The sequence below is a fragment of the Entelurus aequoreus genome, linkage group LG27 (genome assembly GCF_033978785.1).
Source record: "Entelurus aequoreus isolate RoL-2023_Sb linkage group LG27, RoL_Eaeq_v1.1, whole genome shotgun sequence".
In the NCBI taxonomy this organism is placed as follows: domain Eukaryota; kingdom Metazoa; phylum Chordata; class Actinopteri; order Syngnathiformes; family Syngnathidae; genus Entelurus; species Entelurus aequoreus.
Genome location: NC_084757.1, coordinates 22,123,425 through 22,151,201, shown reverse-complemented (window position 1 = coordinate 22,151,201; position 27,777 = coordinate 22,123,425). Strand labels below are relative to the sequence as shown.

The 27,777-nt window shown below is 41.4% G+C and overlaps 1 protein-coding gene across 4 annotated transcripts in view; it reads right to left on the bottom strand.

Moving 5' to 3' along the window:
* unc13a (unc-13 homolog A (C. elegans)) overlaps positions 1-27,777 on the bottom strand; it is a 168,007-nt gene that overhangs the window by 83,675 nt on the left and 56,555 nt on the right. For 3 of the 4 annotated variants that reach the window (XM_062038700.1, XM_062038701.1, XM_062038702.1), the window contains exons 9-19: positions 27,479-27,665; positions 14,382-15,191; positions 10,747-10,840; positions 8,556-8,602; positions 8,368-8,446; positions 7,307-7,381; positions 4,247-4,466; positions 1,751-1,978; positions 1,535-1,676; positions 1,285-1,454; positions 1,097-1,212 (exon numbers count right to left, since the gene is read on the bottom strand). In XM_062038700.1, the coding sequence (XP_061894684.1) occupies positions 1,097-1,212; positions 1,285-1,454; positions 1,535-1,676; positions 1,751-1,978; positions 4,247-4,466; positions 7,307-7,381; positions 8,368-8,446; positions 8,556-8,602; positions 10,747-10,840; positions 14,382-15,191; positions 27,479-27,665 (2,168 nt within the window). Of the gene's footprint in view, positions 1-1,096; positions 1,213-1,284; positions 1,455-1,534; positions 1,677-1,750; positions 1,979-4,246; positions 4,467-7,306; positions 7,382-8,367; positions 8,447-8,555; positions 8,603-10,746; positions 10,841-14,381; positions 15,192-22,297; positions 22,418-27,478; positions 27,666-27,777 lie in introns of all 4 variants that reach the window. The other variant, XM_062038703.1, reaches the window with a different exon arrangement.

Genomic DNA, 27,777 nt, shown 5'->3' with positions numbered 1-27,777 from the left:
CCATTTTGCACTTTACACACCATAATAACACTCGTATGTTTAATGAGCCGACAATCCATCAAGCGGTGCGGCTTCATAGCTTACCGAAGTCGTACTAAAAAAAAAACTGGGGAGGGAGCGCATATTTCACGACCATGTAGACCAGGGGTCCCCAAACTACGGCCCGCGGGCCGGATCTGGCCCCCCAGCATCCAAAATCCGGCCCACAGGAAGTCCCAAGTTAAAAAAAAAGTTTTTATTTTAAAATTTTAATTTTTTTTAATCTTTCCTTTTTTTTAATCCATTCTCTACCGTTTGTTACTCTTGGTGTCTCCTGGCCGCTCAGGCAAATTATATTGTCTAAAAATGAATTTTCCCATCGATAACGTGACAATGTTAAATGTTGATGAACATCAATGTTAATTGATGTTAAATGACAAAACGGATTATAAAGACAATGTATATATATATATATATATATATATATATATATATATATATATATATATATATATATATATATATATATATATATATATATATATATATATATATACACATGTATATATATATATATACACACACACACATATATATATATATATATATATATACACACACACATATATATATATATATATACACACACATATATATATATATATATACACACACATATATACACACACACACACACACACACACACACACACACACACACATATATATATATATATATATATATATATATATATATATACACACACACACACACATATATATATATATACACACACATGTGTTTGATGTTCGGCTTTTCCGCCGGAATTGTGCCCTTATATGGGGAATTAAGGGCGTTTACCTATGCAAATTACGGAATTAAGGGTGTTTACATGTGCATATTGGGGAAATAAGGGTGTGTTTATATGCAAATTATGATAGACACGCACGTGCTAACCATTTGGCATTCAGCAACTTAAGAACAGCAGGTGGGAACAATTTGGGCGTTTAAGAACATGTCATGAATTTGAATGGACTCCTCTTAGGAAATCACTTAGGAAGAAAGATAAGAGGAAAAGTTAGGAACTTATTGCTGAACGGGGCCCACTGATCTTACCTCATGCAAGCAGGTGTATTGAACGTGGTATGGCGCGACCGTCTCCTCGCCCTTGATCTCTACATTGATGTGCATCCTAATGGCCCCCGACACAGCTGATTTGTCAGTGCGCTTGTCTGAGGAGAGCAAAAGACCAGCAGAGGAATGTTAGAAGTCATCGGGTGACATCACACTGCAGTGCGACTCACCCAAGTTGTACCACACGTCCATCTCCCCGCTCAGCGTGCGGACCTCGATGATGGTTTGCCCCAGGAAGTCGTCAGACTCGCGCTTGAACTTTTGCTTCACTCGGGACTTGATGTCGTCGTCCTCGTCCCACACTCGCACCTTGATGCGGTCAGAAGAATTATGGCATTCGCTGCACGCACACGACAAAATCCAAGAGTTCGTTAGACGCGGTTTAAAAATATCACATTATTGTTTTAGGTGAGGACCTACAAATTGAAAGTCTCCTCCCAGACAGGGTTGAGGTTGCCATAGATGGTTTTGGTCCTCTTTTTGGTCTTTCCAACCTGGACGGTGACATAGGGATCACTAGAACCAGTTTTATCCTTGGCTTGTAACCCTTGGGCACACAACACTGGAAGAGGGAATAAGAATAAGTGCGTGTGATGTCACAGAGTTGACCAACTTCAGTCCAATCTACTCGCTCACCTGTGATGCAAATCTTGGCCGACCACTTGGATGTGCCGTCGAGCACGCTCTGTTTGATCTGCTTCATCTGCGTGCCGTGGGTTGGCTTGGGGACGGAGAAGACCTCCTGGATGAGCTCAAAGATCTCCGGTTTGTTTCTCTCGCGGATTTTCATGCGGTCTTTGAGGACCATGATGATGTTCTGAGTTCGGTCCTCCGCGCCATGTTTGGAGCTCTTCTCCGCGGCCCCTGGTCAGTGGGCAAAAGAGAGAAAGAATGACACATTTACAAAACCCAAAACCAGTGAAGTTAGCACGTTGTGTAATTTGCAAATCCGTTTCAACTTATATTCAATTTAATAGACTGCAAAGAAGATATTTAATGTTCGAACTGAGAAAACTTTTTTTTTTTGGCAAATATTCATTAACTTAGAATTTATTGGCAGCAACACATTGCAAAAAAGTTGACACGGGCATTTTTACCACTGTGTTACATGGCCTTTCCTTTTAACAACACTCAGTAAACGTTTGGGAACTCAGAAGACCAATTTTTGAACCTTTTAGGTGGAATTCTTTCCCATTCTTGCTTGATGTACAGCTTAAGTTGTTCAACAGCCTATTTTAGGCTTCATATTGCGCCACACATTTTCAATGGGAGACAGGTCTGGACTACAGGCAGGCCAGTCTAGTACCCACACTCTTTTACTATGAAGCCACGCTGTTGTAATAAGTGGCTTGGTATTGTCTTGCTGAAATAAGCAGGGGCGTCCATGATAACGTTGCTTGGATGGCAACAAAAGTTGCTCCAAAATCTGTATGTACCTTTCAGCATTAATGGCGCCTTCACAGATGTGTAAGTTACGCATGCCTTGGGCACTAATACACCCCCATACCATCACAGATGCTGGCTTTTCAACTTTGAGCCTATAACAATCCCGATGTTTCTTTTCCTCTTTGGTCCAGAGGACACGACATCCACAGTTTCCAAAAACAATTTGAAATGGGGACTCGTCAGACCACAGAACACTTTTCCAATTTGCATCTATCCACCTTAGATGAGCTCGGGCCCTGCATTTCTCGGTGTTGTTGATAAATGGCTTTCGCTTTGCATAGTTGAGTTTTAACTTGCGCTTACAGATGTAGCGACCAACTGTAGTTACTGACAGTGGTTTTCTGAAGTGTTCCTGAGCCCATGTGGTGATATCCTTTACACACTGATGTCGCTTTTTCACGCAGTACCGCCTGAGGGATCGAAGGTCCGTAATATCATCGCTTACGTGCAGTGATTTCTCCAGATTCTCAGAACCTTTTGATGATATTACGGACCATAGATGGTGAAATCCCTAAATTCCTTGCAATAGCTCGTTGAGAAATGTTGTTCTTAAACTGTTGGACAGTTTGCTCACACATTTGTTCACAAAGTGGTGACCCTCGCCCCATCCTTGTTTGTGAATGACTGAGCATTTCATAGAAGCTGCTTTTATACCCAATCATGGCACCCACCTATTCCCAATTAGCCTGTTCACCTGTGTGATGTTCCAAATAAGTGTTTGATGAGCATTCCTCAACGTTCTCAGTCTTTTTTGCCACTTGTGCCAACTTATTTGAAACATGTTGCAGGGATCAAATTCCAAATGAGCTAATATTTGCAAAAAACAACAATTTTTTCTAGTTCGAACATTAGGTATCTTGTCTTTGCAGTGTGTTCTATTGAGTATAGGTTAAAAAAGATTTGCAAATCATTGTATTTAGTTTTTATTTACGATTTACACAACGTGCCAACTTCACTGGTTTTGGGGTTTGTACAATGCACTGGGATATGAAAGGGCTGTTAATAAAACTACAGGACATATTGTTGTGTACACCAATCGAATAAGATCAAATGCAAGAGTTGGACAATAGTGTTTCACTCCAGTCCTATAGGTGGCGGTAATGCACATTGCAATGTGGGTGTCAACACCTACAATACTTTTTTCACTGCAATTCCATCACTTGGATTTGATAGGCCAAATGGCCCCAATCTGAGCAGACTATAACTGCAAAAAGTATAAAACATTTTTACAATCTGCACCTTAATCCAGATTTCCACCAAAATGTTGTGTTTTTTTTAACAGTTTGAATTCAAATTAGCAAACTTTTACAGCGCCATTTAAAACAAAGTTTTGGAAAAATAGTCCAAAATAGTCTTTGAAAACCCCCTTTTTTAAAATGAGCTCTCTCAATTTTTTTAGCAGGTGTACCTAATGTTGAGTACACCTGGTGAAGTCCAGCACAAAGAACAAGGAGAGGGAAGCAAATGAAATCCCATTTCATGAGGGACACGTTTGCAGAGCTATAAAACGCAGAGTAGCCGAGGTGGATGACAGCAAAAGAAGAATAGTTTTTAATATCCCCTCCAGAAGAGAAACAATAAAATTGAACAAGTGGTGCAGATATGAATGAATAATTCATATCTGTTGTGAATATTTTGGCTATATTGTTGCCCACAAGGATCATGTCTGAGAGTTATCTTTCTTACTTTGCAGACAGTCAGCATTTAGCAGATCCTGGCATTTCTCGTGACATTTGACCCCGCACTCTGTGCAGCGCATGCCCTGCCGAGCGATGCCCCACAGCAAACCCTCGCACTCGTAGCAGTAGGTGGGGGTGGTGGCCGTCCAAACCTCAAAATTGTGCGGAGTCGTGCAGGAGATGGGATAGATGAGAGCCTGGAGGGTCTTCTTATAGACGTGACTCTTCTGCAAAGGAAGACGGGGTAGACTTGAGGGTTAAAATGTTTTGTTGTGTGGCTAATTTTATCAGGTATAATTTTCTGATAGGATTGGAAGTAGCATGTGTTTGTATTTGGTCACATAATCCTTTAAATGCAGTCTTTTACTAATGTCAAAGAGCACGTGTCCATCCGCAGTACTGCAGGCAGTTATCAAGATAGTGGGAATCCCACAAGGAAGGAGGTGTCAGGTTAAAAAGGAAGATTATAGACCTTAGCAACATCCGGTAGAAGGTCCACACGAAGGGACAGAGGATAGGAGTCGGAGGTCACCGGACCCAAATCATTTACAGAAAATAGGCTAATCAGCAAACTGGGTGTTGGCCAGACTGATCGGCACCTGTAAACCACCACAAAGAGTGGTGGGCTACAGGAAAGGTATTTAAAGGCCTACTGAAACCCACTACTACCGACCACGCAGTCTGATAGTTTATATATCAATGATGAAATCTTAACATTGCAACACATGCCAATACGGCCGGGTTAGATTAGTAAAGTGCAATTTAAAATTTCCAGCGAAATATCCTGCTGAAAACGCCTCGGTATGATGACGTTTGCGCGTGACGTCACGGATTGTAGTAGGCATTTTGGGACACCATTGTGGCCAGCTATTAAGTCGTCTGTTTTCATCGCAAAATTCCACAGTTTTCTGGACATCTGTGTTGGTGAATTCCTTTGCAATTTGTTTAATGAACAATAGAGACAGCAAAGAAGAAAGCTGTAGGTGGGAAGCGGTGTATTAGCGGCCGGCTGCAGCAACACAAACACGTAGCGGCTATGTCGTAGCCAGTGTTTCATTGTTTACATTCCCGAACGATGACAGTCAAGCTTTACCATTGGCCTGTGGAGAACTGGGACAACAGAGACTCTTACCAGGAGGACTTTGAGTTGGATACGCGGTACCGTGAGTACGCAGCTGCGGCTTCCAAACATTTGATCGCTTGCCCGTACGTGCGTGCCGCTATGTGCATGTCACGAACGTAACTTTGGGGAAATATATGTGCTGTATGAACTTTGCGGAGGTGAACGGTACTTTGGGCTGTGGGATTGAGTGTTGTGCGGGTGTTTGATTTGTATTGGCGGGTTATATGGACGGGAGGGGGGAGGTGTTTGTTATGCGGGATTAATTTGCCTGGTTGTGTTGTGGCTAATTAGAGTATATATATGTCTTGTGTTTATTTACTGTTTTAGTCATTCCCAGCTGAATATCAGGTCCCACCCGCCTCTCACAGCATCTTCCCTATCTGAATCGCTTCCACTGCCCTCTAATCCTTCACTCTCCCTTTCCTCATCCACGAATCTTTCATCCTCGCTCAAATTAATGGGGAAATCGTCGCTTTCTCGGTCCGAATCGCTCTCGCTGCTTGTGGCCATGATTGTAAACAATGTGCAGATGTGAGGAGCTCCACGACCTGTGACGTCACGCTGCTTCCGGTACAGGCAAGGCTTTTTTATCAGCGACCAAAAGTTGCGAACTTTATCGTTGATGTTCTCTACTAAATCCTTTCAGCAAAAATATGGCAATATCGCGAAATGATCAAGTATGACACATAGAATGGATCTGCTATCCCCGTTTAAATAAGAAAATCTCATTTCAGTAGGCCTTTAAACGACAGTTGTCCGACAGGATAGCAGAATGAAGAGATCCGGCACTTCTTCTCCTAGAGCTGCAGTTCTAGTCAGAGGCTCGCTGAAACAAAATAAAACTTTTTGTCCGACGATTCCTCTTGGCGTCTCCTTGGCCATCACCCATCACACGACCATCAAATACACAACAGTTGCTGTATATGGACAACATGTTTCATACAGTGGAACTAATGTTGAACACCCCTGAGGTTGCACAATTCAGAACGTGTTCAATATTTGGGGGAAAAATGTCCTCCAAAAGAAACATGAGCACATCTTGTGGGGGACAGCTCAGCTCAGTTTGCAGCTAAAGAAGTAACTTCACAAGTTGTTCGTTTTTTTGTTTCGATGTTTTTACAAAGGCAAAAATTAATGACAACAATAGAACTTTTTAGCATAGCTGCTTTGGCTGATCAGCACAATACTGCATTAACAAACATATTATTTAAATTATATCTAAATAGCAACAGTTTCCTCCGCAAGGAAACTGTTGCCCCAAGTGGAGGAGTTCAAGTACCTCGGAGTCTTGTTCACGAGTGAGGGAAGAGTGGATCGTGAGATCAACAGGCGGATCGGTGCGGCGTCTTCAGTAATGCGGACGCTATATCGATCCGTTGTGGTGAAGAAGGAGCTGAGCCGGAAGGCAAAGCTCTCAATTTACCGGTCGATCTACCTTCCCATCCTCACCTATGGTCATGAGCTTTGGGTTATGACCGAAAGGACAAGATCACGGGTACAAGCGGCCGAAATGAGTTTCCTCCGCCGGGTGGCGGGGCTCTCCCTTAGAGATAGGGTGAGAAGCTCTGCCATCCGGGAGGGACTCAAAGTAAAGCCGCTGCTCCTCCACATCGAGAGGAGCCAGATGAGGTGGTTCGGGCATCTGGTCAGGATGCCACCCGAACGCCTCCCTAGGGAGGTGTTTAGGGCACGTCCGACCGGTAGGAGGCCGCGGGGAAGACCCAGGACACGTTGGGAAGACTATGTCTCCCGGCTGGCCTGGGAGCGCCTTGGGATCCCCCGGGAAGAGCTGGACGAAGTGGCTGGGGAGAGGGAAGTCTGGGCTTCCCTGCTTAGGCTGCTGCCCCCGTGACCCGACCTCGGATAAGCGGAGGAAGATGGATGGATGGATGGATAGCAACAGTTTCACTGTGTGTATGTTTATTTAAATGATGATATACTGACCAGTTCTTCGTTGTGCAGTGTGCTGGACGTTAGGGCTGAGGTGATGCCGGCCTTCCTGGAGCTCTGGACCAATGACTGATTGACAGGAGAGAGGGGAGTTCCTCAAAAATATTTAAGTTAAGCAATAATATTGTGGTAATAATGACTGGTGGAATTTTTTTTAGAAAGCAGGCATAGTTCACTCACCATAGCCTGCGGCATTAACGTGAAGGTGGGAAGAAAAAGGGAGATTTGAAAAAAATAACAACAAAATCTATGGGATGATGTGTAAATATTATACATTATTTACAGCAGGGGTGTCAAACGTACAGAACAGGTTTTAACCGGCCCACGGGATGAGTTTGCTAAGTATAAAAATGAGCCGAAACTTTTGAATGAAAGAAACCGGTGTTTTAAATGTGTCCACTAGATGTCGCAATAGCAATTCTTTGTATCTTTGTAGATGATGCTACATATGTAAAAGAAAAAATAATGCACATAATGTTAGTCAAGGAAAATGATTAAACTACATAAATAACATATTTTAATTTGATTTTGATGTAATTTTTTTTATCTAGATATATTGAATATTAACACCAATGAGTTGACTGATGAACATTATCCCATAATTTATTTAGAAAATATAAATAACGACAAATAAAGATAGAACACTATTAAACGCAACATGTAAGTGTAAAATAAAGCCCAACACCGTTACGATTTGTACATTTTCAGAATGTACTTGTTCTATTTTTAAACAAAGAAAATCTGAAGCGGCCTTTATTTTTAAGTTATCGTGCCGTGATTTTACCAGTCCGGCCCACTTGGGAGTAGACTTTTCTCCATATGGCCCCCGATCTAAAATGAGTTTGACACCCCTGATTTATAGTATTAAATGCATTTAAAAAACAACAACAACTACATTGGCAGTTTTTAGATCTATGCATAGCTCACTCTGTTAAGGTATTGTAGGCTAAAATACAGAGAAGGATGGAAGGGAAGGGAAGATCATGAAGAGAATAGCTTGCTGCTGAAGCCGAGCAATAAATGGACAGGAGGGAGTATAAAGAGATTAAACCCACCAGATCTCTGACCAGAGGCATTGCTTTCCTCTTTCTGAGGTCTGGCATGCTGTCGATGCTGTAAAGAGCGCCACCCATCCTGAAGGGAAAGCACGCACCAGTTATAATTGGCTCAGTTGTTAACCTGAGTGTGCATGAATCAATTAGAAAAGGTGAAGAAAAGCTTTGTCACGGTTGTCAGTACTCACCCCGCTGATAATAGCAGAGAGGCGATGCCGACGCTCTCTCCTCGGGCCTGCAGAGAACACGAAAGGATGAAAGTGGGAACACAGGTGTATGCGGTGCAAGCTGGGTACCATTAGAGCAATTGCTAAAATATTAAGAAGATTATCGTTGTGTCATGTGCGCTGATTTCATACAGTACATTTAGCTTGGGTACACATACACTATATTGCCAAAAGTATTTGGCCACCTGGCTTGACTCACATATGAACTTGAAGTGCCATCCCATTCCTAACCCATAGGGTTCAATATGATGTCGGTCCACCTTTTGCAGCTATTACAGCTTCAACTCTTCTGGGAAGGCTGTCCACAAGGTTGCGGAGTGTGTTTATAGGAAATTTCGCCCATTCTTCCAAAAGCACATTGGTGAGGTCACACACTGATGTTGGTCGAGAAGGCCTGGCTCTCAGTCTCAGTTCTAATTCATCTCAAAGGTGTTCTATCGGGTTCAGGTCAGGACTCTGTGCAGACCAGTCAAGTTCATCCACACCAGACTCTGTCATCCATGTCTTTATGGACCTTGCTTTGTGCACTGGTGCACAGTCATGTTGGAAGAGGAAGGGGCCCGCTCCAAACTGTTCCCACAAGGTTGGGAGCATGGAATTGTCCAACATGTTTTGGTATCCTGGAGCATTCAAAGTTCCTTTCACTGGAACTAAGGGGCCAAGCCCAACTCCTGGAAAAACAACCCCAGACCATAACCCCTCCTTCGCCGTATTTCAGCGTTCTCCTGGCAACCTCCAAACCCAGACTCGTCCATCAGATTGCCAGATGGAAAAGCGTGATTCATCACTCCAGAGAAGGCGTCTCCACTGCTCTAGAGTCCAGTGGCGACGTGCTTTACACCACTGCATCCCACTCTTTGCATTGGACTTGGTGATGTATGCCTTAGATCAGTGGTCCCCAACCACCGGTCCGCGGACAGATTGGTACCGGGCCGCACAAGAAATTAAAAAAAATAAATAAAAATAAATACTTTTTTTAAAAATTTTATTAAATCAACATAAAAAACACAATATATACATTATATATCAATATAGATCAATACAGTCTGCAGGTATACAGTCCGTAAGCACACATGATTGTATTTCTTTATGGGAAAAAAAAAATATATATATATATATATATATTCTTTTTTTAAATACACCCCCCCCCCTTCCCCCCACCGGTCCGTGGGACAAATTTTCAAGCATTGACCGGTCCGCAGCTACAAAAAGGTTGGGGACCACTGCCTTAGATGCAGCTGCTCGGCCATGGAAACCCATTCCATGAAGCTCTCTGCGTACTGTAAGTGGGCTAATTGGAAGGTCACATGAAGTTTGGAGCTCTGTAGCAACTGACTGTGCAGAAAGTCGGCGACCTCTTAGCACTACGCGCTTCAGTCACTTGGTGGCTGAGTTGCTGTTGTTCCCAAACGCTTCCATTTTCTTTTAATAAAGCCGACAGTTGACTTTTGAATATTTAGGAACGAGGAAATTTCACGACTGGATTTGTTGCACAGGTGGCATCCTATGACAGTTCCACGCTGGAAATCACTGAGCTCCTGAGAGCGGCCCATTCTTTCACAAATGTTTGTAGAAACAGTCTCCATGCCTAAGTGCTTGATTTTATACACCTGTGGCCGGGCCAAGTGATTCAGACACCTGATTCTGATCATTTGGATGGGTGGCCAAATACTTTTGGCAATATAGTGTTTATTTTCTGAAAGCATTAAACAAAGCAGCACAGCAAAGTAAAGTATGGGTTTTGTTGGAAAGGACACTTAGCACGCTCCCAGCATCTCAACGAGTTGAACAAAGCAAATTACAGCTCAACGAGGTGGTTTGACACACAACAGGCTGTGCCTACCTGAGGATCTGCTCCAGCCAGGGGAGAGTCAGAATGGACAACATGCAAATCGCTATGAGGATGGCAAACAACTGAAAAGAAAATAATGAAATGGCAAAAACAAGGCTGGGGGTAAACAGAAACCATTGAATAAACACATATAATCCACTGTTGTAAACTACAGGAGAAACTCCAGAACCATTCCACGGAAGCTGGTAAAAACCATGCAGGAACAGAACTTGTAAACAATCTTATGACAGTAACCATTCACTCAAGAGGAAAGCACGGTTTGTTTCTGTGCACACACTGACACATGCACCCAAGCTGTACCTCTTGCAACTGTAGCCGTACTCTGCTGAACAACCGGAGCCAGTTGGCTTTGGCTCTCGCATGGCCGGGTTCCATAAGTTCCCTCTTTGGGAAACTGAGATTCAAGATAAGAAATGTGTTATTAATCATAGTTGTGTACAAGATTGTACCTAATGTCATGACTGGTTTTATTGATTATTGACTATTTTATTGATTATGGGACAAGCAGTAGAAAATTGATGGATGGTACTTTTTCGTCACTTATTGTTTGCCTTTGGTATACTAATGTGTATATTATAGGCCATTGGTTCTTTGTTATATTTTTGCAAAAATATATATTTTTGTATTGCTCTTTTTATCTTTGGTATGAACATTACTATGTAAACTCAAAGTTATTTTTGTTTTTGTTGTTGCTATTTTTGTATTACAATATTTTATTATTGATCATGTTGTACTGCATTGCAGTGACGTGCGGTGAGGTTCATGGCTGGTGAGGCACTGACTTCATCACAGTCAGATTTACAAACATATGAACCCTAAAGAGTATCTTATTCACCATTCGATTGGCAGCAGTTAACGGGTTGTGTTTAAAAGCTCATACCAGCATTCTTCCCTGCTTGGCACTCAGCATCAAGGGTTGGAAATGGGGGTTAAATCACCAAAAATTATTCCCGGGCGCGGCGCCGCTGCTGCCCACTGCTCCCCTCACCTCCCAGGGAGTGAACAAGGGGATGGGTCAAATGCAGAGGACAAATTTCATTACACCTAGTGTGTGTGTGTGTGACAATCATTGGTACTTTAACTTAACTTTAACTTTACACATACAAATTGTAGCACACAAAAAAGCACATTTAATAAAAAAAACTTTATTATGGTCTTACCTTTACTTATAAATGAAGTCCATGCGCCGCTGTTGTGCTGGATAATGCACCCCCGCCGTAGAATGCACCCCCTGACGCGAGTGTTGTATCAACTAAAGCCCACACTTAAACTTTCCACGTGCAAGATTGAATCTATTTAAAAAAGTTATTTAATAAGAAGCCAAAAAGTGCAAAAACATTAATGTTCGTGTTGGAGGAGTTGTGAATGACTGAAATATGAAATCCGTGCTGCAGTCTGCAGATGTACCTAATGTTGTGGCCCAGCAGTCATTGATGGCACGTGAGGCCCCGCCTCACCTGCCTCCCCTGACTGCACGTCACTGCTGCATTGAATCTTTTGTTTTGTGATTGTGTGATGTTTTTTGCCTGAACCCCAGGAAGAATAGTCTCCACTGCGGTGTAGACTAATGGGGATTCTTAATAAACTAAACTAAACTAGAATCAGAATCAGATTTGACTTTCAATACAGTATCATTTTCCATGTTTACACCCACCAGCAAAAAAGTAGGCTTGACTACAGATCTTAAAATAAAGCCTGGAGCTTTGCCAACTATCAGTCAGTCAGCTATGGATGTTGGAGCTGTAAGTTTAATCATTTTGCTGTTCTTTAGCAAATAGTCTAGCCTGGAATGATGTGATACGTACTGTACTACGACTGTACACTTCATTCACTGACAGTGTTACAAAAGAGTTAGAATAATACATTTCGTTGGATATCACAACCCTTAATTGAATCAAAAATCCTGAAATTCAATGATTTGGTGTCCTTATGTGCTCAAACTGAAATACCACTATTTAATTAAACTTGGTGGTTTGCTTTATAAACATTCACCATATGCAAAACATAATATGAGTTAAAGGTTCAAGTTAAAGGACTAGGTGTGGTGAGATTATCCTCTGCATTTGACCCATCACCCTCACTCCCTGGGAGGTGAGGGGAGCAGTGAGCAGCAGCGGTGACCGCGCCCGGGAATCATTTTGGTGATTTAACCCCCAATTCCAACCCTTGATGCTGAGTGCCAAGCAGGGAGGTAATGGTTCCCATTTTTTTGTAGTCTTTGGTATAACTCGGTTGGGGTTCGACCTACCGATCTCAGGGCGGACACTCTAGAATTCACTCCAGTGCAACTTAGAGTAGTTCTGCGGTCGCAGATATCCTTTTCAACAGAGGCGGCGACATGCCAGCTAGCTACTGTAGATAGTTAGCGAACTATCGAGCTTGTTTCACAGCTCCTGATTGTCCCCCCGTCCCTGCAACTCCCTGTGGCTGAGGTGAGTTTTTCAAAAAAAATTAGTTTAGATAGTATTTTTACTGATATCTCATTAAAAAAACGCGGAAGTGATATTTTGACTTAAAAATTTATGTTTTTCGCAGAAATTTCACATTCCCGAGAATAAGCTCTCTATATGGGGCAAGTGCATGTACATAAAATGATTAATAGGATCAGTTTCAATTAAGGGGGCGTGAACATTTCTTGGTCCCCTTGCAGTAAATAGAGAACCCTTGCTGTGAGATGTGAAATTGTTGATAAACTACGGGACCTTTAACATACAGTTCTTATACTGGATGTAGTGTTGTCCCGATACCAATATTTTGGTACCGATACCAAAATTATTTCGATACTTTTCGGCACTTTCCTAAATAAAAGGGAACCACAAAAAACTGCATTATTGGCTTTATTTTAACAAAAACTCTTAAGGTACATTTAACATATGTTTCTTATTGCAAGTTTGTCTTTAAATAAAATAGTGAACATACAAGACAACTTGTCTTTTATTAGTAAGTAAGCAAACAAAGGCTCCTAATTTAGCTGCTGACATATGCAGTAACATATTGTGTCATTTATCATTCTATTATTTTGTCAACATTATTAAGGACAAGTGGTAGAAAATGAATTATTCATCTACTTGTTCATTTACTGTTAATATCTGCTTGCTTTCTCTTTTAACATGTTCTATCTACACTTCTGTTAAAATGTAATAATCACTTATTCTTCTGTTGTTTGATACTTTACATTAGTTTTGGATGATACCACAAGTTTGGGTATCAATCCGATACCAAGTCCTTACAGGATCATACATTGGTCATATTCAAAGTCCTCATGTGTCCAGGGACATATTTCCTGAGTTTATAAACATAATATAATTGTTTTTTAAACTAAAGAAGATGTTGTGATGCCAAAACATATCGACATAATCTTAGTAGTATCGACTAGATACGCTACTGTACTTGGTATCATTACATTTGATGTTAGGTGTAGATCCACCAATGGCGTTTGTTTACATTTTGACGCCGGTGAGCTACGGTGTGTAGTGAAGCATGTTTAGCTATTCCTCGTCCTGCAGGGATGATACTTGTAAGAAACTTACTTTATTTGTCGCCATGGAGGCGAAGATTAGTGATTTAGAAGTAGCTAAAACACTGCCGACCGAGGCTGGACTTTAGCCGCTAGCTAGCTAGCCATGTCTTAAAGCACCTCTTCCTGAGGGCTTTTCAGTGTTATAACTTCACCTTTATCGTTAGTTTTTAAGCCAAAATGCATCCATTGTCCCTTTTCTGTCTACACACAGTGTCTGCTTGTGAGTACTCCGTGACTGTGCGCTGCCGAACATGCTCGTCTGCTCGTAAACCAGCAATGACACGACGTGACGACAACGGGGGCGCGGCGGACAGGTACTTTTCAGAGGCGGTATAGTACCTAAAATGATTCATTAGTACCGCGGTACTATACTAATACCGGTATAGCTCTATGTAGGTGCATAGACCGTGTTTACCTGGGGACACGGGGCTCCTCTGCTTTCTCCTCAGCAGCCGGTGGGACGCTCTCCTCAGCCGTAGGTTGCTCCACCGGTGCAGGTACCTCCAGGGGCAGCTCGGACTTTGGCTCAGGCTCTTGGAACTTGACATCAGGTTCTAGAATGGGTGATATCGTGGTCGTGGTGGTGGACGTGCCGTTGATGGTAGCAGTGGTGGTAAATAAGTCTTGCTGGGTGGGTGCAAAAAGAGCTGATTCTGAGGTGAAAGGGGGCAAGGTGTCATCTTTTTGGAGGGGAGGAGTGGTTCTTGAGGGTTGGGACTGTTCGGGAGGCGGTTGCTGCTGATGCAACGACGTTTGTTTTTCCAGGGGCGGCCTGCTGGAGGACACACTATCAGACGGGGGTAGGAGGGTGGTAGCGGTGCTAACTGGGGTGTAAGGTGGCTCCTGCTCCTCACGTATGGCACCTTCAACTGGGTACATCTCCTCATCCCCCTCGTACGGCATCTCCTCCTCGTCTTCGTAGTTGTACTCCCCTTCCTCCTCATACGTCTCACCCTCCTCGTCAAAGAGCGCCCGGTCTTCGCCTCCATCTTTGACGTAGCTTCCCTCGTCGCTGTAGACCCCCTGCGGGTCCTCGCCGTCCCAGCCCGGGAAGTCCTCCTCCTTGCCGTAGCTGATGGAGGAGTGGCAGGAGTGGTACGAGTCATTTTCGTCGTAGAACTCGGAGCCTCGCAAGCTCTCGCCGTCCTCGGGGGCAAACCCCTCGCTCAGCTGGGAGCTGCCTCGGCTCAGCTCACCCGACGAGGCGTAGCGGCTGTCTGTGGGGCTGAGGGAGAAACACACGCACAGATGTTATATAAAGAAAGTTGAGGAGCGATCAAGGGCGTCGAGCAGCATCCAGGACTTGCGGGACTAGTGTGTTGGTTAGTGTGACACTCAAAGGGACTTGTGTTGAGGTCGAGGCCAAAAGGGGGGAGACTGCTAGCTACTAGTGGGGAACCAGACCAGCAAGCTGAAGAGTGGAGGTGGGAGGTGATGCATCTGTGGCCTTGTTCACACTGCAGGCAAATCCGATTTCTTACTCGTTTCGGATCCTGAAGTGCTACCACTGTATGTGCAATCCATACAATAGAGCACTGTGAAGCGGAAGGAGAAGTGCCACACCCCAGGTAGTGTATGATGTATTTTATATATAATGCATTGAGCATTTACTCTGTATATTTAAACATGTTTCATAACATCGTGTTTTTTTTAAAGCATTTTCCTTTGTGTGAGTGTGTATTTTAGATATTACCTGACCGCTTGTTTGTTAGCTACCTCTCATTGTGGCCCTAACCACGAGCCATCAGGAGCAAGGGTGAAGTGTCTTGCTCAAGGACACAACGGACGTGGGAGACTGGCCGCGCCAGAAACCTGAGGGTTCCCGGCTCGATCCCCAGCTCCTATCAACCTCGTCACGTCCAATGTGTCCTTGAGCAAGACACTTCACCCTTGCTCCTGATGGCTCGTGGTTAGGGCAGTGCATGGCAGCTCCCGCCATCAGTGTGTGAATGTGTGTGTGTGAATGGGTGAATGTGGAAATGGCGTCAAAGCGCTTTGAGTACCTTGAAGGTAGAAAAGCGCTATACTAGTATAACCCATTTACCATTTATAATGTATATTTGGTAAAACTTTAGTATGGGGAACATATTCTAAGTAACAAAGAATTAATTTAGAGTTATTTGGACACTAGGGGAACATATAAGGGTTAGGTTTACTAATAAGCAATAATTCTGAGGTTATTGAGGGAAGACTCTTAGTTAATGGCTTACTGGTTGTATGATAAGGCCATGCAGAATAAGGCATTAATAAGTACTTAATAATGACTAGTTAAGAGCCAATATGTTACTAATTTGCATGTTAATAAGCAACTAATTAATGGTGAATATGTTCCCCATACTAAAGTGTTACCGTATATTTTCTGCTGGATCTACTCTCTATTTTATGCTGCCCTTTTTTTTTTGCTGCAGCTGTTAAATATACTGTAATATTGTACATGGTAATTGGGATTTGTTATATATTGTATATATTATACAAAAATATAATATAATATCAGTATATAATACATACTGTACACTACCGTTCAAAAGTTTGGGGTCACATTGAAATGTCCTTATTTTTGAATGAAAAACACTGTACTTTTCAATGAAGAAAACTTTAAACTAGTCTTAACCTTAAAGAAATACACTCTATACATTGCTAATGTGGTAAATGACTATTCTAGCTGCAAATGTCTGGTTTTTGGTGCAATATCTACATAGGTGTATAGAGGCCCATTTCCAGCAACTATCACTCCAGTGTTCTAATGGTACAATGTGTTTGCTCATTGGCTCAGAAGGCTAATTGATGATTAGAAAACCCTTGTGCAATCATGTTCACACATCTGAAAACAGTTTAACTCGTTACAGAAGCTACAAAACTGACCTTCCTTTGAGCAGATTGAGTTTCTGGAGCATCACATTTGTGGGGTCAATTAAACGCTCAAAATGGCCAGAAAAAGAGAACTTTCATCTGAAACTCGACAGTCTATTCTTGTTCTTAGAAATGAAGGCTATTCCAGAAAATTGTTTGGGTGACCCCAAACTTTTGAACGGTAGTGTATATATAATATGTACATTTTACGTATATGTTATGTTTTATATTGCTACTATGGTACATTTTTAGTCTACTTTATACCTTTTGTTTTCGCCCTCTTTTTGTGCACGATCCTTTCCATCCTTACCCTTTCCGTCCTTCGTAACTGAGCTACTGTGTGGACCAATTTCCCTTGTGGATCATTAAAGTTTGTCTAAGTCTAAGTTCAAGTGTATTTTTCTATTGGCCCATGAGGCAGTTATAATGATGGTTCAGGAATATGCCGAGCAACAACTGTAGACATGATGGGGGGAAATATTTTGCAATATTAAAAGCATCGTTATCTTTTCTGCGCAATAATTACAGTTTTATAATACAAACCAAAACATTTGTGCTGTCTGTGCAGTTTAAGGTATAAACCCTCAGGACAAATTTAAAGAATAATACTTTTTCTGGCAGGTAGCCTAATGTGGTGGTAAAATGAAGTCGACCTTTAGAAGATTAATTTTACAAGTCTGTTTTTATGTACAGAATAAAATTGGGCATTTATTAAAAAATGCTAAATAATAATAAAACACACACATTTCTAAAAGGCGAGGAGATATAACACTGGCATTTTGTTGAATCGTCTCTATTATTTACTGTCATGTTGATTCAATTGGACATTTTGGATTTTCGGTAGTTTTTTGATGACCTCTTCACGTTTTTTGAGCTCGAGTAGCGTTCCTCTTTAACCTTTTTTGACGTTGGGCTTTGAGGATGGACGAATGGAAACGAACATTGACTCGTGTGCCTTTTTTTTTTTTTAATTTTTAAGAGCTGCACAATCTCTCCTGCCCCAAAGTAATGACATCAGCATCGAGAAACGCTTACCCCGTGATTTATATTGCAAGGAAAACAGTATTTTTGGGCCCTTTTGACTATCAAATGATCTATTTTTAAAATGTTTTTAATGCCAGCTTCGTGTTTTTTACTAGACTGTTCTTTGTGGTTATATACTATTAATAAAATACATTAGGCAAAACCAATTAGGTTGTTGGGAATGCTGAAAAATGAATACTTTTTAATGGATTTGATTTTTGATTCAGATTTTTGCAAAAATAGAGTGCACTACTTGGCTGCGGTTGATTAAGACGCAACTCGACAAGGCCTGACAAATACCATATTTTCTGGACCAAAAGGTGCACTGGATTATAAGGCATCTCCTCATCCGTAGCTCACTCGTGCAACAACGCCGGAAATGTGTCCCGTGAAAAAAACGTGCGACCGGAACTCTCTAATAACTAAAGTTCCTTGAGTGAATAATGTAAACTCACTATACCGGTAGTTTTTAGCGCTTCCATAGCGAGATATAAGTTAGAACTTTACACTACTTTACATTAGAAATGGCAACAGCAGAGGATGAATGTCCCATAACAAGAAGATAGAGAAAAAGAAGAAGCTTATCGACTACAGAATCGTCACGGACTACAGTAGCGGACGTGCGCACATTTTCAGGACTTATGCAGATCTCAAATACACATCAGCAGGTACCAGAAGGTAAGAAAAGTTGTTTTTCATAATATTGCGAAACAAAACGCCAGATAATATGTCTGTTAATGGGTGCCATTTCGCGGTCCTTATACACACACCATAGTAATACTTGTATCTCTAAGGTAGCCGTAATGGGCCGACAATCCATCAAGCGGTGCGGCTTCAAAGTCATACTAAAACATTTTGACATATTTTTTGAATGCCGTGTGTAATGTTCTGTATTTTCAATAGAATTGTTGTCAACTCTCTTCGAGTCAACGCTGAAAAGACTTTAGACTGTACAAAATGCGTCTGTCAGACTTTTGACCGGTGCACACAGAACAGCCCATCTCACCCACGTTCTATCCAGTCTTCACTGGCTTCCAGTTAAATTCCGCATTGAGTTTAAGATTTTAGTCCTGACATTCTGTGTGTTGCATGGTGGGGCCCCTCAGTACATCACTGACTTGTTATGCTCCTACTCTTAAGGGCGCAGCCTCCGGTCTTCAGGCCAAGGTCTACTAAAGACCCGAAAAACTTGTTTTAAAACCCGTGGAGACCTGCCATTCTAGGCTATAGCTCCCAGACTCTGGAACAATTTGCACCAGTCCCTCCGTGATCTTGACTGTTATGAAACTTTTAAGAAACATTTGAAAACTTCTCTTTTTAGTAAAGCTTTTAGTTAATGCACATTTTTAACTATCATTTTTAATCCACTGTGTATCCTTTTTATGATGTTGCTCCTGTTGTTTTAAATTGAATTGTTGTACTACTTCACCTATGTTTTGTACAGCACTTTTACTTACCCAATTTACTTACTTACTTACTAGAACATTTAAAATTTTGGTGGTGTTTACTGGCGTCATATTGCAGTCTACACGTATCTCTTATGTGTGACTACCATCTACTGGTCACACTTACCATTACACCATGTACCAAATAAAATTGCTTCGAGGTCGGTAAGCACAACCAGAATTATTCCATACATTAGCGCACTGTCGATTTTTGAGAAAATGTAAAGATTTTAAGTGCGCCTTATAGTCTAAAAAAATTTGGGTAACCACATGACACTGTCAGCTATGGCCCTATACATTTGCATTTAAACAGGATTTAAAAAAAAAAAATCAGAGAAATTGTCCCATTGCCAAGTGAACTAGAAGTGAACAAAACATTTTACCCATAGTCCCAGAGGATATGCCAAAAATTAAAAAAAATTGTTTTTGTGTATGACAACATACAATTGCATGAAATCAGTTGACATAAAACCATTAAGTAAAGGTCTCATTACACAATTTTTAAAAGTGAGGCTGTGATTTAAGCATGTTTTGGGTGTTCAACGGTAGCTTCTTTCATGCAGAGATCCCGCAAAATAACAGATCACCTGGCATTTATCCACCTTTTCCTTTCAAACAGAACTCAGTGAAGTGCGATATCAGCGCACATGTGCACACAGCTATACGGCGACATGGCATTCAGCGTTCAGATCATTAGAATCAGGACAACATGGGCAGCAGTGTCTGACGTGACATGAGATACTTGTAGGACATCCACAATAGGACGGGAGAAGTCGAGTCATTCCGTCACTACACACAGACATGGTCCCACCTCTCTTCCAGTTCTGATGCTTCCTTGCTGCCTTATTTACAGAACAGCGATACAAAAAAAAGGCAGAAAACACTATCCATATTGACTTTTTAAACGCCACTTTTTAGTTATTGTCACGACTCATTTGTGTTTCATTTGATCTGATCTTCAATGTGCAGTAATTTGTTGGGTTTTGCATGTAATGATCTCGTGGAAATGCGACCGCATCCTTCCTGCGTCACTGCTGTATGTCTGGTACCGTGACAAGAACGTCTGATTAGATATGAAAGGTCTCACATATAGAATGCCACTGTAATGACAGGCTGTCCTACTAACACATTGGAAGCCTTCAACAGTCTTAACAACCAACAATTAGGTTACTCTGTCTGTGCTTGCAGCGGAGGAGCTCACACATACAGTACTGCATGTACAAACCCCGTTTCCATATGAGTTGGGAAATTGTGTTGGATGTAAATATAAACGGAATACAATGATTTGCAAATCCTTTTCAACCCATATTCAATTGAATGCACTACAAAGACAAGATATTTGATGTTCAAACTCAAACTTTTTTTTTTTTTTGCAAATAATGATTAACTTAGAATTTCATGGCTGCAACACGTGCCAAAGTAGTTGGGAAAGGGCATGTTCACCACTGTGTTACATGGCCTTTCCTTTTAACAACACTCAGTAAACGTTTGGGAACTGAGGAGACACATTTTTGAAGCTTCTCAGGTGGAATTATTTCCCATTCTTGCTTGATGTACAGCTTAAGTTGTTCAACAGTCCGGGGTCTCTGTTGTGGTATTTTAGGCTTCATAATGTGCCACACATTTTCAATGGGAGACAGGTCTGGACTACAGGCAGGCCAGTCTAGAACCCGAAACTCTTTTACTATGAAGTCACGCTGGTGTAACACGTGGCTTGGCATTGTCTTGCTGAAATAAGCAGGGGCGTCCATGGTAACGTTGCTTGGATGGCAACATATGTTGCTCCAAAACCTGTATGGACCTTTCAGCATTAATGGTGCCTTGGGCACTAATACACCCCCATAGAATCACAGATGCTGGCTTTTGAACATTGTGCCTATAACAATCCGGATGTTTTTTTTCCTCTTTGGTCCAGAGGACAAAACGTCCACAGTTTCTAAAAACAATTTGAAATGCGGACTCGTCAGACCACAGAACACTTTTCCACTTTGCATCAGTCCATCTTAGATGAGCTCCAGCCCAGCGAAGCCGGCGCCGTTTCTGGGTGTTGTTGATGAATGGCTTTCGCTTTGCATAGTATAGTTTTAACTTGCATTTACAGATGTAGCGACCAACTGTAGTTACTGACAGTGGGTTTCTGAAGTGTTCCTGAGCCCATGTGGTGATATCATGTACACAGTGATGTCGCTTTTTGATGCAGTACAGCCTGAGGTCTCGAAGGTCTGTAATATCATCGCTTACGTGCAGTGATTTCTCCAGATTCTCTGAACCTTTTGATGATATTACAGACCGTAGATCCCTAAATCCCTTGCAATAGCTCATTGAGAAATGTTGTTCTTAAACTGTTGTTTGTTCACAAAGTGGTGACCCTCGCCCCATCCTTGTTTGTGATAGACCGAGCATTCTATGGAAGCTGCTTTTATACCCAATCATGGCACCCACCTGTTCCCAATTAGCCTGTTCACCTGTGGGATGTTCCAAATAAGTGTTTGATGAGCTTTCTCAGTCTTTTTTGCCACTTGTGCCAGCTTTTTTGAAACATGTTGCAGGCATCAAATTCCAAATGAGCTATTATTTGCAAATAATAATGTGTTAAGTATCTTGTCTTTGCAGTCTATTCAATTGAATACAGGTTGAAAGGTTGCAAAGCATTGTATTTTGTTTTTACTTTACGATTTATACAACGTGCCAACTTCACTGGTTTTGGGTTTTGTGCATTTAGCAAGTCAGCAGCTCGCCCACACACTATGCTGCACCAAAACATAGAGAAGATCAGGTTTATTTGTGTGATTCATTGGTGATTTAAAGATAGATGCATGACAAATATTAATGGTGCTTTTAAAATAATACATACATACAGAGAGAGAGAGAGAAAGAGGGTCAAGAGCACAGGCATGCAAGCACAGTGAGCGAGGAGGACGGGACAAGTCCACCACTGACGTCACAGCGAGACGGAGTCACAGGCTGGAGCAGGAGAAAAGAGGAGGCGTTGGAAGGAGGTACAGAGACCCACCTATCGGACAGCGAATGCCTACTGTCTAGAGAATATTGCTGACTGGTGCGCCGGCTCGACCCAGAGCCTGAGTCGATATCGCTGCGCCCGTTGGTGGCCGAGTCTAAACTATCATTGTGTCTGGTCAGGGGAGCGGGGGAGAGGGAGGGGAAAGGAGAGGAGCGTCAGTAAAGCTCACATCAAACAGAAAAAAAAATGTGCTGGTAAAGTCAACCACATCCAATGCATTGAAAGGATCCTCCCATGCGCACGTAGACAAAAGACCACGATCACCTGCTGTACTCAAGAACTGTACGCCTCCAGCATGCTTATTATACACACTGAAGCATTGAATTGAATTACATTTATATAGCACTTTTCTCTAGTGACTCAAAGCGCTTTAACATAGTGAAACCCAATATCTAAGTTACATTTAAACCAGTGTGGGTGGCACTGGGAGCAGGTGGGTAAAGTGTCTTGCCCAAGGACACAACGGCAGTGACTAGGATGGCGGAAGCGGGGTTCGAACCTGGAACCCTCAAGTTGCTGGCACGGCCACTCTACCAACTAACGAGCTATACCGCCCCATGTCAGGGAGGAGAGCGCAGAAGGGACGGCATCTTACCATGTGCAAGAAAGTGAAACAAAACATTCTCGGAGGCGTTTTGCAGACTTCAAAGTGACTTATTCATGAAGAAATTTTGTTGTTTACGTGACATTTTCTACATGAGGGAACTCTCCTGAAGGAATCAATAAAGTACTATCTATCTATCTATGAAAGCAGCCACCAAAACTAACACTAGCAATACATTTTATTAGGTACACACACACAGACAATCTAAAAGAAATACTGTGCAAAAGCTCCATTAAATATGTTGTCAATGTTGAGTTGGGAGTAGGGATGCCGATAAATGCGTTAAAATGTAATATCGGAAATTATCGGTATCGTTTTTTTAATTATCGGTATCGTTTTTTTTATTTTATTAAATCAACATAAAAAACACAAGATACACTTACAATTAGTGCACCAACCCAAAAAACCTCCCTCCCCCATTTACTCATTCACACTCATTCACACAAAAGGGTTGTTTTTTTCTGTTATTGATATTCTGGTTCCTACATTATATATCAATATATATCAATACAGTCAGCAAGGGATACAGTCCGTAAGCACACATGATTGTGCGTGCTGCTGGTCCACTAATAGTACTAACCTTTAACAGTTAATTTTACTAATTTTCATTAATTACTAGTTTTTATGTAACTGTTTTTATATTGTTTTACTTTATTTTTCATTCAAGAATTTTATTTTATTAATTTTTTTAAAAAGTACCTTATCTTCACCATACCTGGTTGTTGTTGTTAATTCCACGACTGTATATATCGGTTGATATCGGTATCGGTTGATATCGTTATCGGTAATTAAAGAGTTGGACAATATCGGAATATCGGATATCGGCAATAAGCCCTTATCGGACATCCCTAGTTGGGAGCGACACTAATTTAACAAAACAATGTTTTTGGTCTCGTGCTTGTGCATGCATGCATGTTACGTTAATAGGAGACTCTAAAACAGACCTGGGCAAATTAAGGCCCAGGGCCCCGTTGAGCTTTTCAATCTGGCCCACCTGACATTGCCAAATAATTTTTTTTAGATCGTTAAGATGGAATCTGTAGCTGCCATTATGATGTGCAGTGATGTTTTCAAATGACTGTAAGTCTTATACAAAGTATTTCAATGGTTGGAATCTGCACTTTTGCATGATGTACTAGTTAGCATGGTCATCTAAGTCACAGCAGCTCAGACCAGGCACCAAGCACCGCATGCAGGTGGGGAGCGTTTCCACAGAGTGTTTCCAGAGCGGCTAGCCTAGTGATATACGTATTAAATTGAAGGTGTTTTTTTTTTTACCCTTCGCGTTCATATTTCGCTGTGTTTGTTGCATTTTTGTTGCGTTTCGCTCGATTAAAAAATATGTCGATCGAGAGGGGGTGTGACGTTCATATGTTGTCAATATTCAGTGTTTTATCGGTCATAGTTAATATTGCAAATACCAAATTCTTTATTTTCATGTACATTCTGGGTGTCTCATTCAGTAAAAAAACTTAACATTCCACGGCCACCTCATCTTCCAAAAAATCAGATATACCCCAGACACATTTTTTTCTCTAAATTTGGCCCCCCGAGTCAAAATAATTGCCCAGGCCTGCTCTAAATTGTCATTAAGTGTGAATGTGAGTGTGAATGCTTGTGTGGTCCATATGTGCCCTGTGATTGGCTAGCAAAGGTCCAGGGTAAACTGGAATAGGCTATAGCTCACCTGCGACCCTGATATGACCCTAAGACGGGGGTCAGCAATCCGCGGCTCTTTAGTGCTGCCCTAGTGGCTTCCTGGAGCATTTTTAAAAAAGGATTGAAAATGGAAAAAAATGGGGGAACATTTTTGTTTTAGTATGATTTTTGTTTGAGGACAAACATGACACAAGCCTTCCCAATTGTTACAAAGCCAACTGTTTAGTATGTTTGTGTGTATGCTTCACTGATGAGAGTATTTGGTGAACATCGTTTTGTCCTACTAATTTCGGCGCTTCTTGAACTCACCATAGTGTGGACTGTGACGCAACAGTTTGTTTACATGTAAAGTCCTCCACTCCTCTGTCTCATTTTGTCCACCAAACGTTTTATGCTGTGCGTGAATGCACAAATGTGAGCTTTGTTAATGTTATTGACTTGCTGGAGTACTAATGACCCTAAGACGGGGGTCAGCAACCCGCGGCTCTTAAGTACAACCCTAGTGGCTCCCTGGAGCATTTTTTTAAAAAGGATTGAAAATGGAAAAAGATGGGGAAAATCTTTTTTTTTGTTTTAGTATGTTTTTTGTTTGAGGACAAACATGACACAAACCTTCCCAATTGTTAGAAAGCCAACTGTTTAATATGTTTGTGTGTATGCTTCGCTGATGAGAGTATTTGGTGAACATCGTTTTGTCCTACTAATTTTGGCGGTTCTTGAACTCACCATAGTGTGGACTGTGATGCAACAGTTTGTTTACATGTAAAAACTTCCACTCCTCCGTCTCATTTTGTCAACCAAACGTTCTATGCTGTGCGTAAATGCACAAATGTGCGCTTTGTTGATGTTATCGACTTGTTGGAGTGCTAATCAGCCTCGCAGCCTCGCGCACAGAATGTGAAAGTGAAAGAAAAGTGTCCGAAATTGTCAGTGTGAGTATATTTCTACTCATATATTTCATCGCACACAAGTAGGAGCGTGAGAAAATGAACGTGCAGAAAATGATCGTCTCCGTGGTAAAAGCCCTGTGTGCACGCAAAATCCTCATTTAAATAAGACGTGGCTCCGTTGACAGAGCGGCCGTGCCAGCAACTTGAGGGTTCCTAGTTTGATCCCCAGCTTCTGCCATCCTAGTCACGTCCGTAGTGTCCACTAGTCCACTTTACCCTTGCTCCTCATGGGTCGTGGTTAGGGCCTCGCATGGTGTGTGAATGGGTGAATGTAGAAAAAAGTGTTTTGAGTACCTTGAAGGTAGAAAAGCACTATAAAAATATAACCCATTTACCATTTATGTAAGGCAGTCTGCATCACTTTTCAACAAAAATGTTAGTAGATCACACGCAACACGGCCACTCTTAGTACATACTATTTCATTTTTTGCATACGCTGTCTAGCGCGTAGTATTTGGATCTTAGTTCATCTGGCCCTTTGTGTTCAATTAAATCAATCAATAAATCTCTACTGAACATCATGCAGTGCATACAGAATATAAATACCTTTATTGTGATTGTAATACTACGAAATTAAAATTTCACAAAACGGTGCATTTAGAGCAGGGGTGTCAAACTCTTTTTAGATCGGGGGCCACATGGAAAAAAATTTACTCCCAAGTGGGCCGGACTGGTAAAATCACGGCACGATAACTTAAAAATAAAGATATCTTCAGATTGTTTTCTTTGTTTAAAAATAGAACAAGCACATTTTGAAATTGCAAAAATCATGTTTTTTTTTACTATTACCTGTTGCGGTTAATAGTATATATACTTTATTTGTCATTATTTATATTTTCTGTATAAATTATGTGATAATGTTCATCAGTCAACTGATAAAAGATTAAAGATTAAAATTATATCAAAATCAAATTACAGTATGTTAATTTATGTAGTTTGATCATTTTCCTCGACTGATGTACTAACATCATGTGGTTCATTTTGTACATACCGTATTTTTCGGACTATAAGTCGCAGTTTTTTTCATAGTTTGGCCGGGGGTGCGACTTATACTCAGGAGCGACTTATGTGTGAAATTATTAACACATTACCGTAAAATATCAAATAATATTATTTAACTCATTCACGTAAGAGACTAGACGTATAAGATTTCATGGGATTTAGCGATTAGGAGTGACAGATTGTTTGGTAAACGTATAGCATGTTCTATATGTTATAGTTATTTGAATGACTCTTACCATAATATGTTACGTTAACATACCAGGCACGTTCTCAGCTGGTTATTTATGCCTCATATAACGTACACTTATTCAGCCTGTTGTTCACTATTCTTTATTTTAAATTGCCTTTCAAATGTCTATTCTTGGTGTTGGATTTTATCAACTAAATTTCTCCCAAAAATGCGACTTATACGACAGTGCGACTTATATATGTTTTTTTCCTTCTTTATTATGTATTTTCGGCCAGTGCGACTTATACTACGGAGCGACTTTTAGTCCGAAAAATACGGTATGTAGCATCATCTACAAAGATACAAAGACTTGCTATTGCGACATCCAGTGGACACATTTTGAACAGCCGTTTCTTTAATTAAAAAATGTCAGGTTAATTTTTATACTTAGCAAACTCATCCCGCGGGCCGGATAAAACCTGTTCGCGGGCCTGATTCGGCCCTAGGGCCGTACGTTTGACACCCCTGATTTAGAGAGATACTGCCAAGTCACATGACATACGACTACGTAAAAACAGCTGATAATTATAAATAAATATATTGAACATATTAGTTGTCTTTGCAAAGGCATACAGCTCTTGTATCGGATCTTACAGTATAAGTTTGTGTGTGTGTGTACCTAATGTAGTGGCCAGAAAGTACATTCTTGATCTGTATTCGCTTTGCCAACAATTTCCAATGTGACCTGAGGATGCATGTTAAGAAAGACGGCGACAGTGACGAGTTACCTCATGTCTCTGTGGTCATAGTCCACGTCGTCATTGTACGAGTGGTTGTAGTGCTGTTGCCTGATGGGATACTGATGCATGGAGGCATTAGGCTGAGATGTTGTGTAAAAGGGCAGGGGCATGCTATTGCTGGTCTCGCTGCGGTAGTCGCTGTCCCTGTCGTCCACAGCGCTGTCCGGGTCGTCGTCTGCTTGCACAACATGCGACATTACTCCTTTGCAGTAAGGAGGACTGAATAGTGACGTTTTGACATGTTACTGGAAAAGCTCTACTTTTACAAACACCAAAACCAGTGAAGT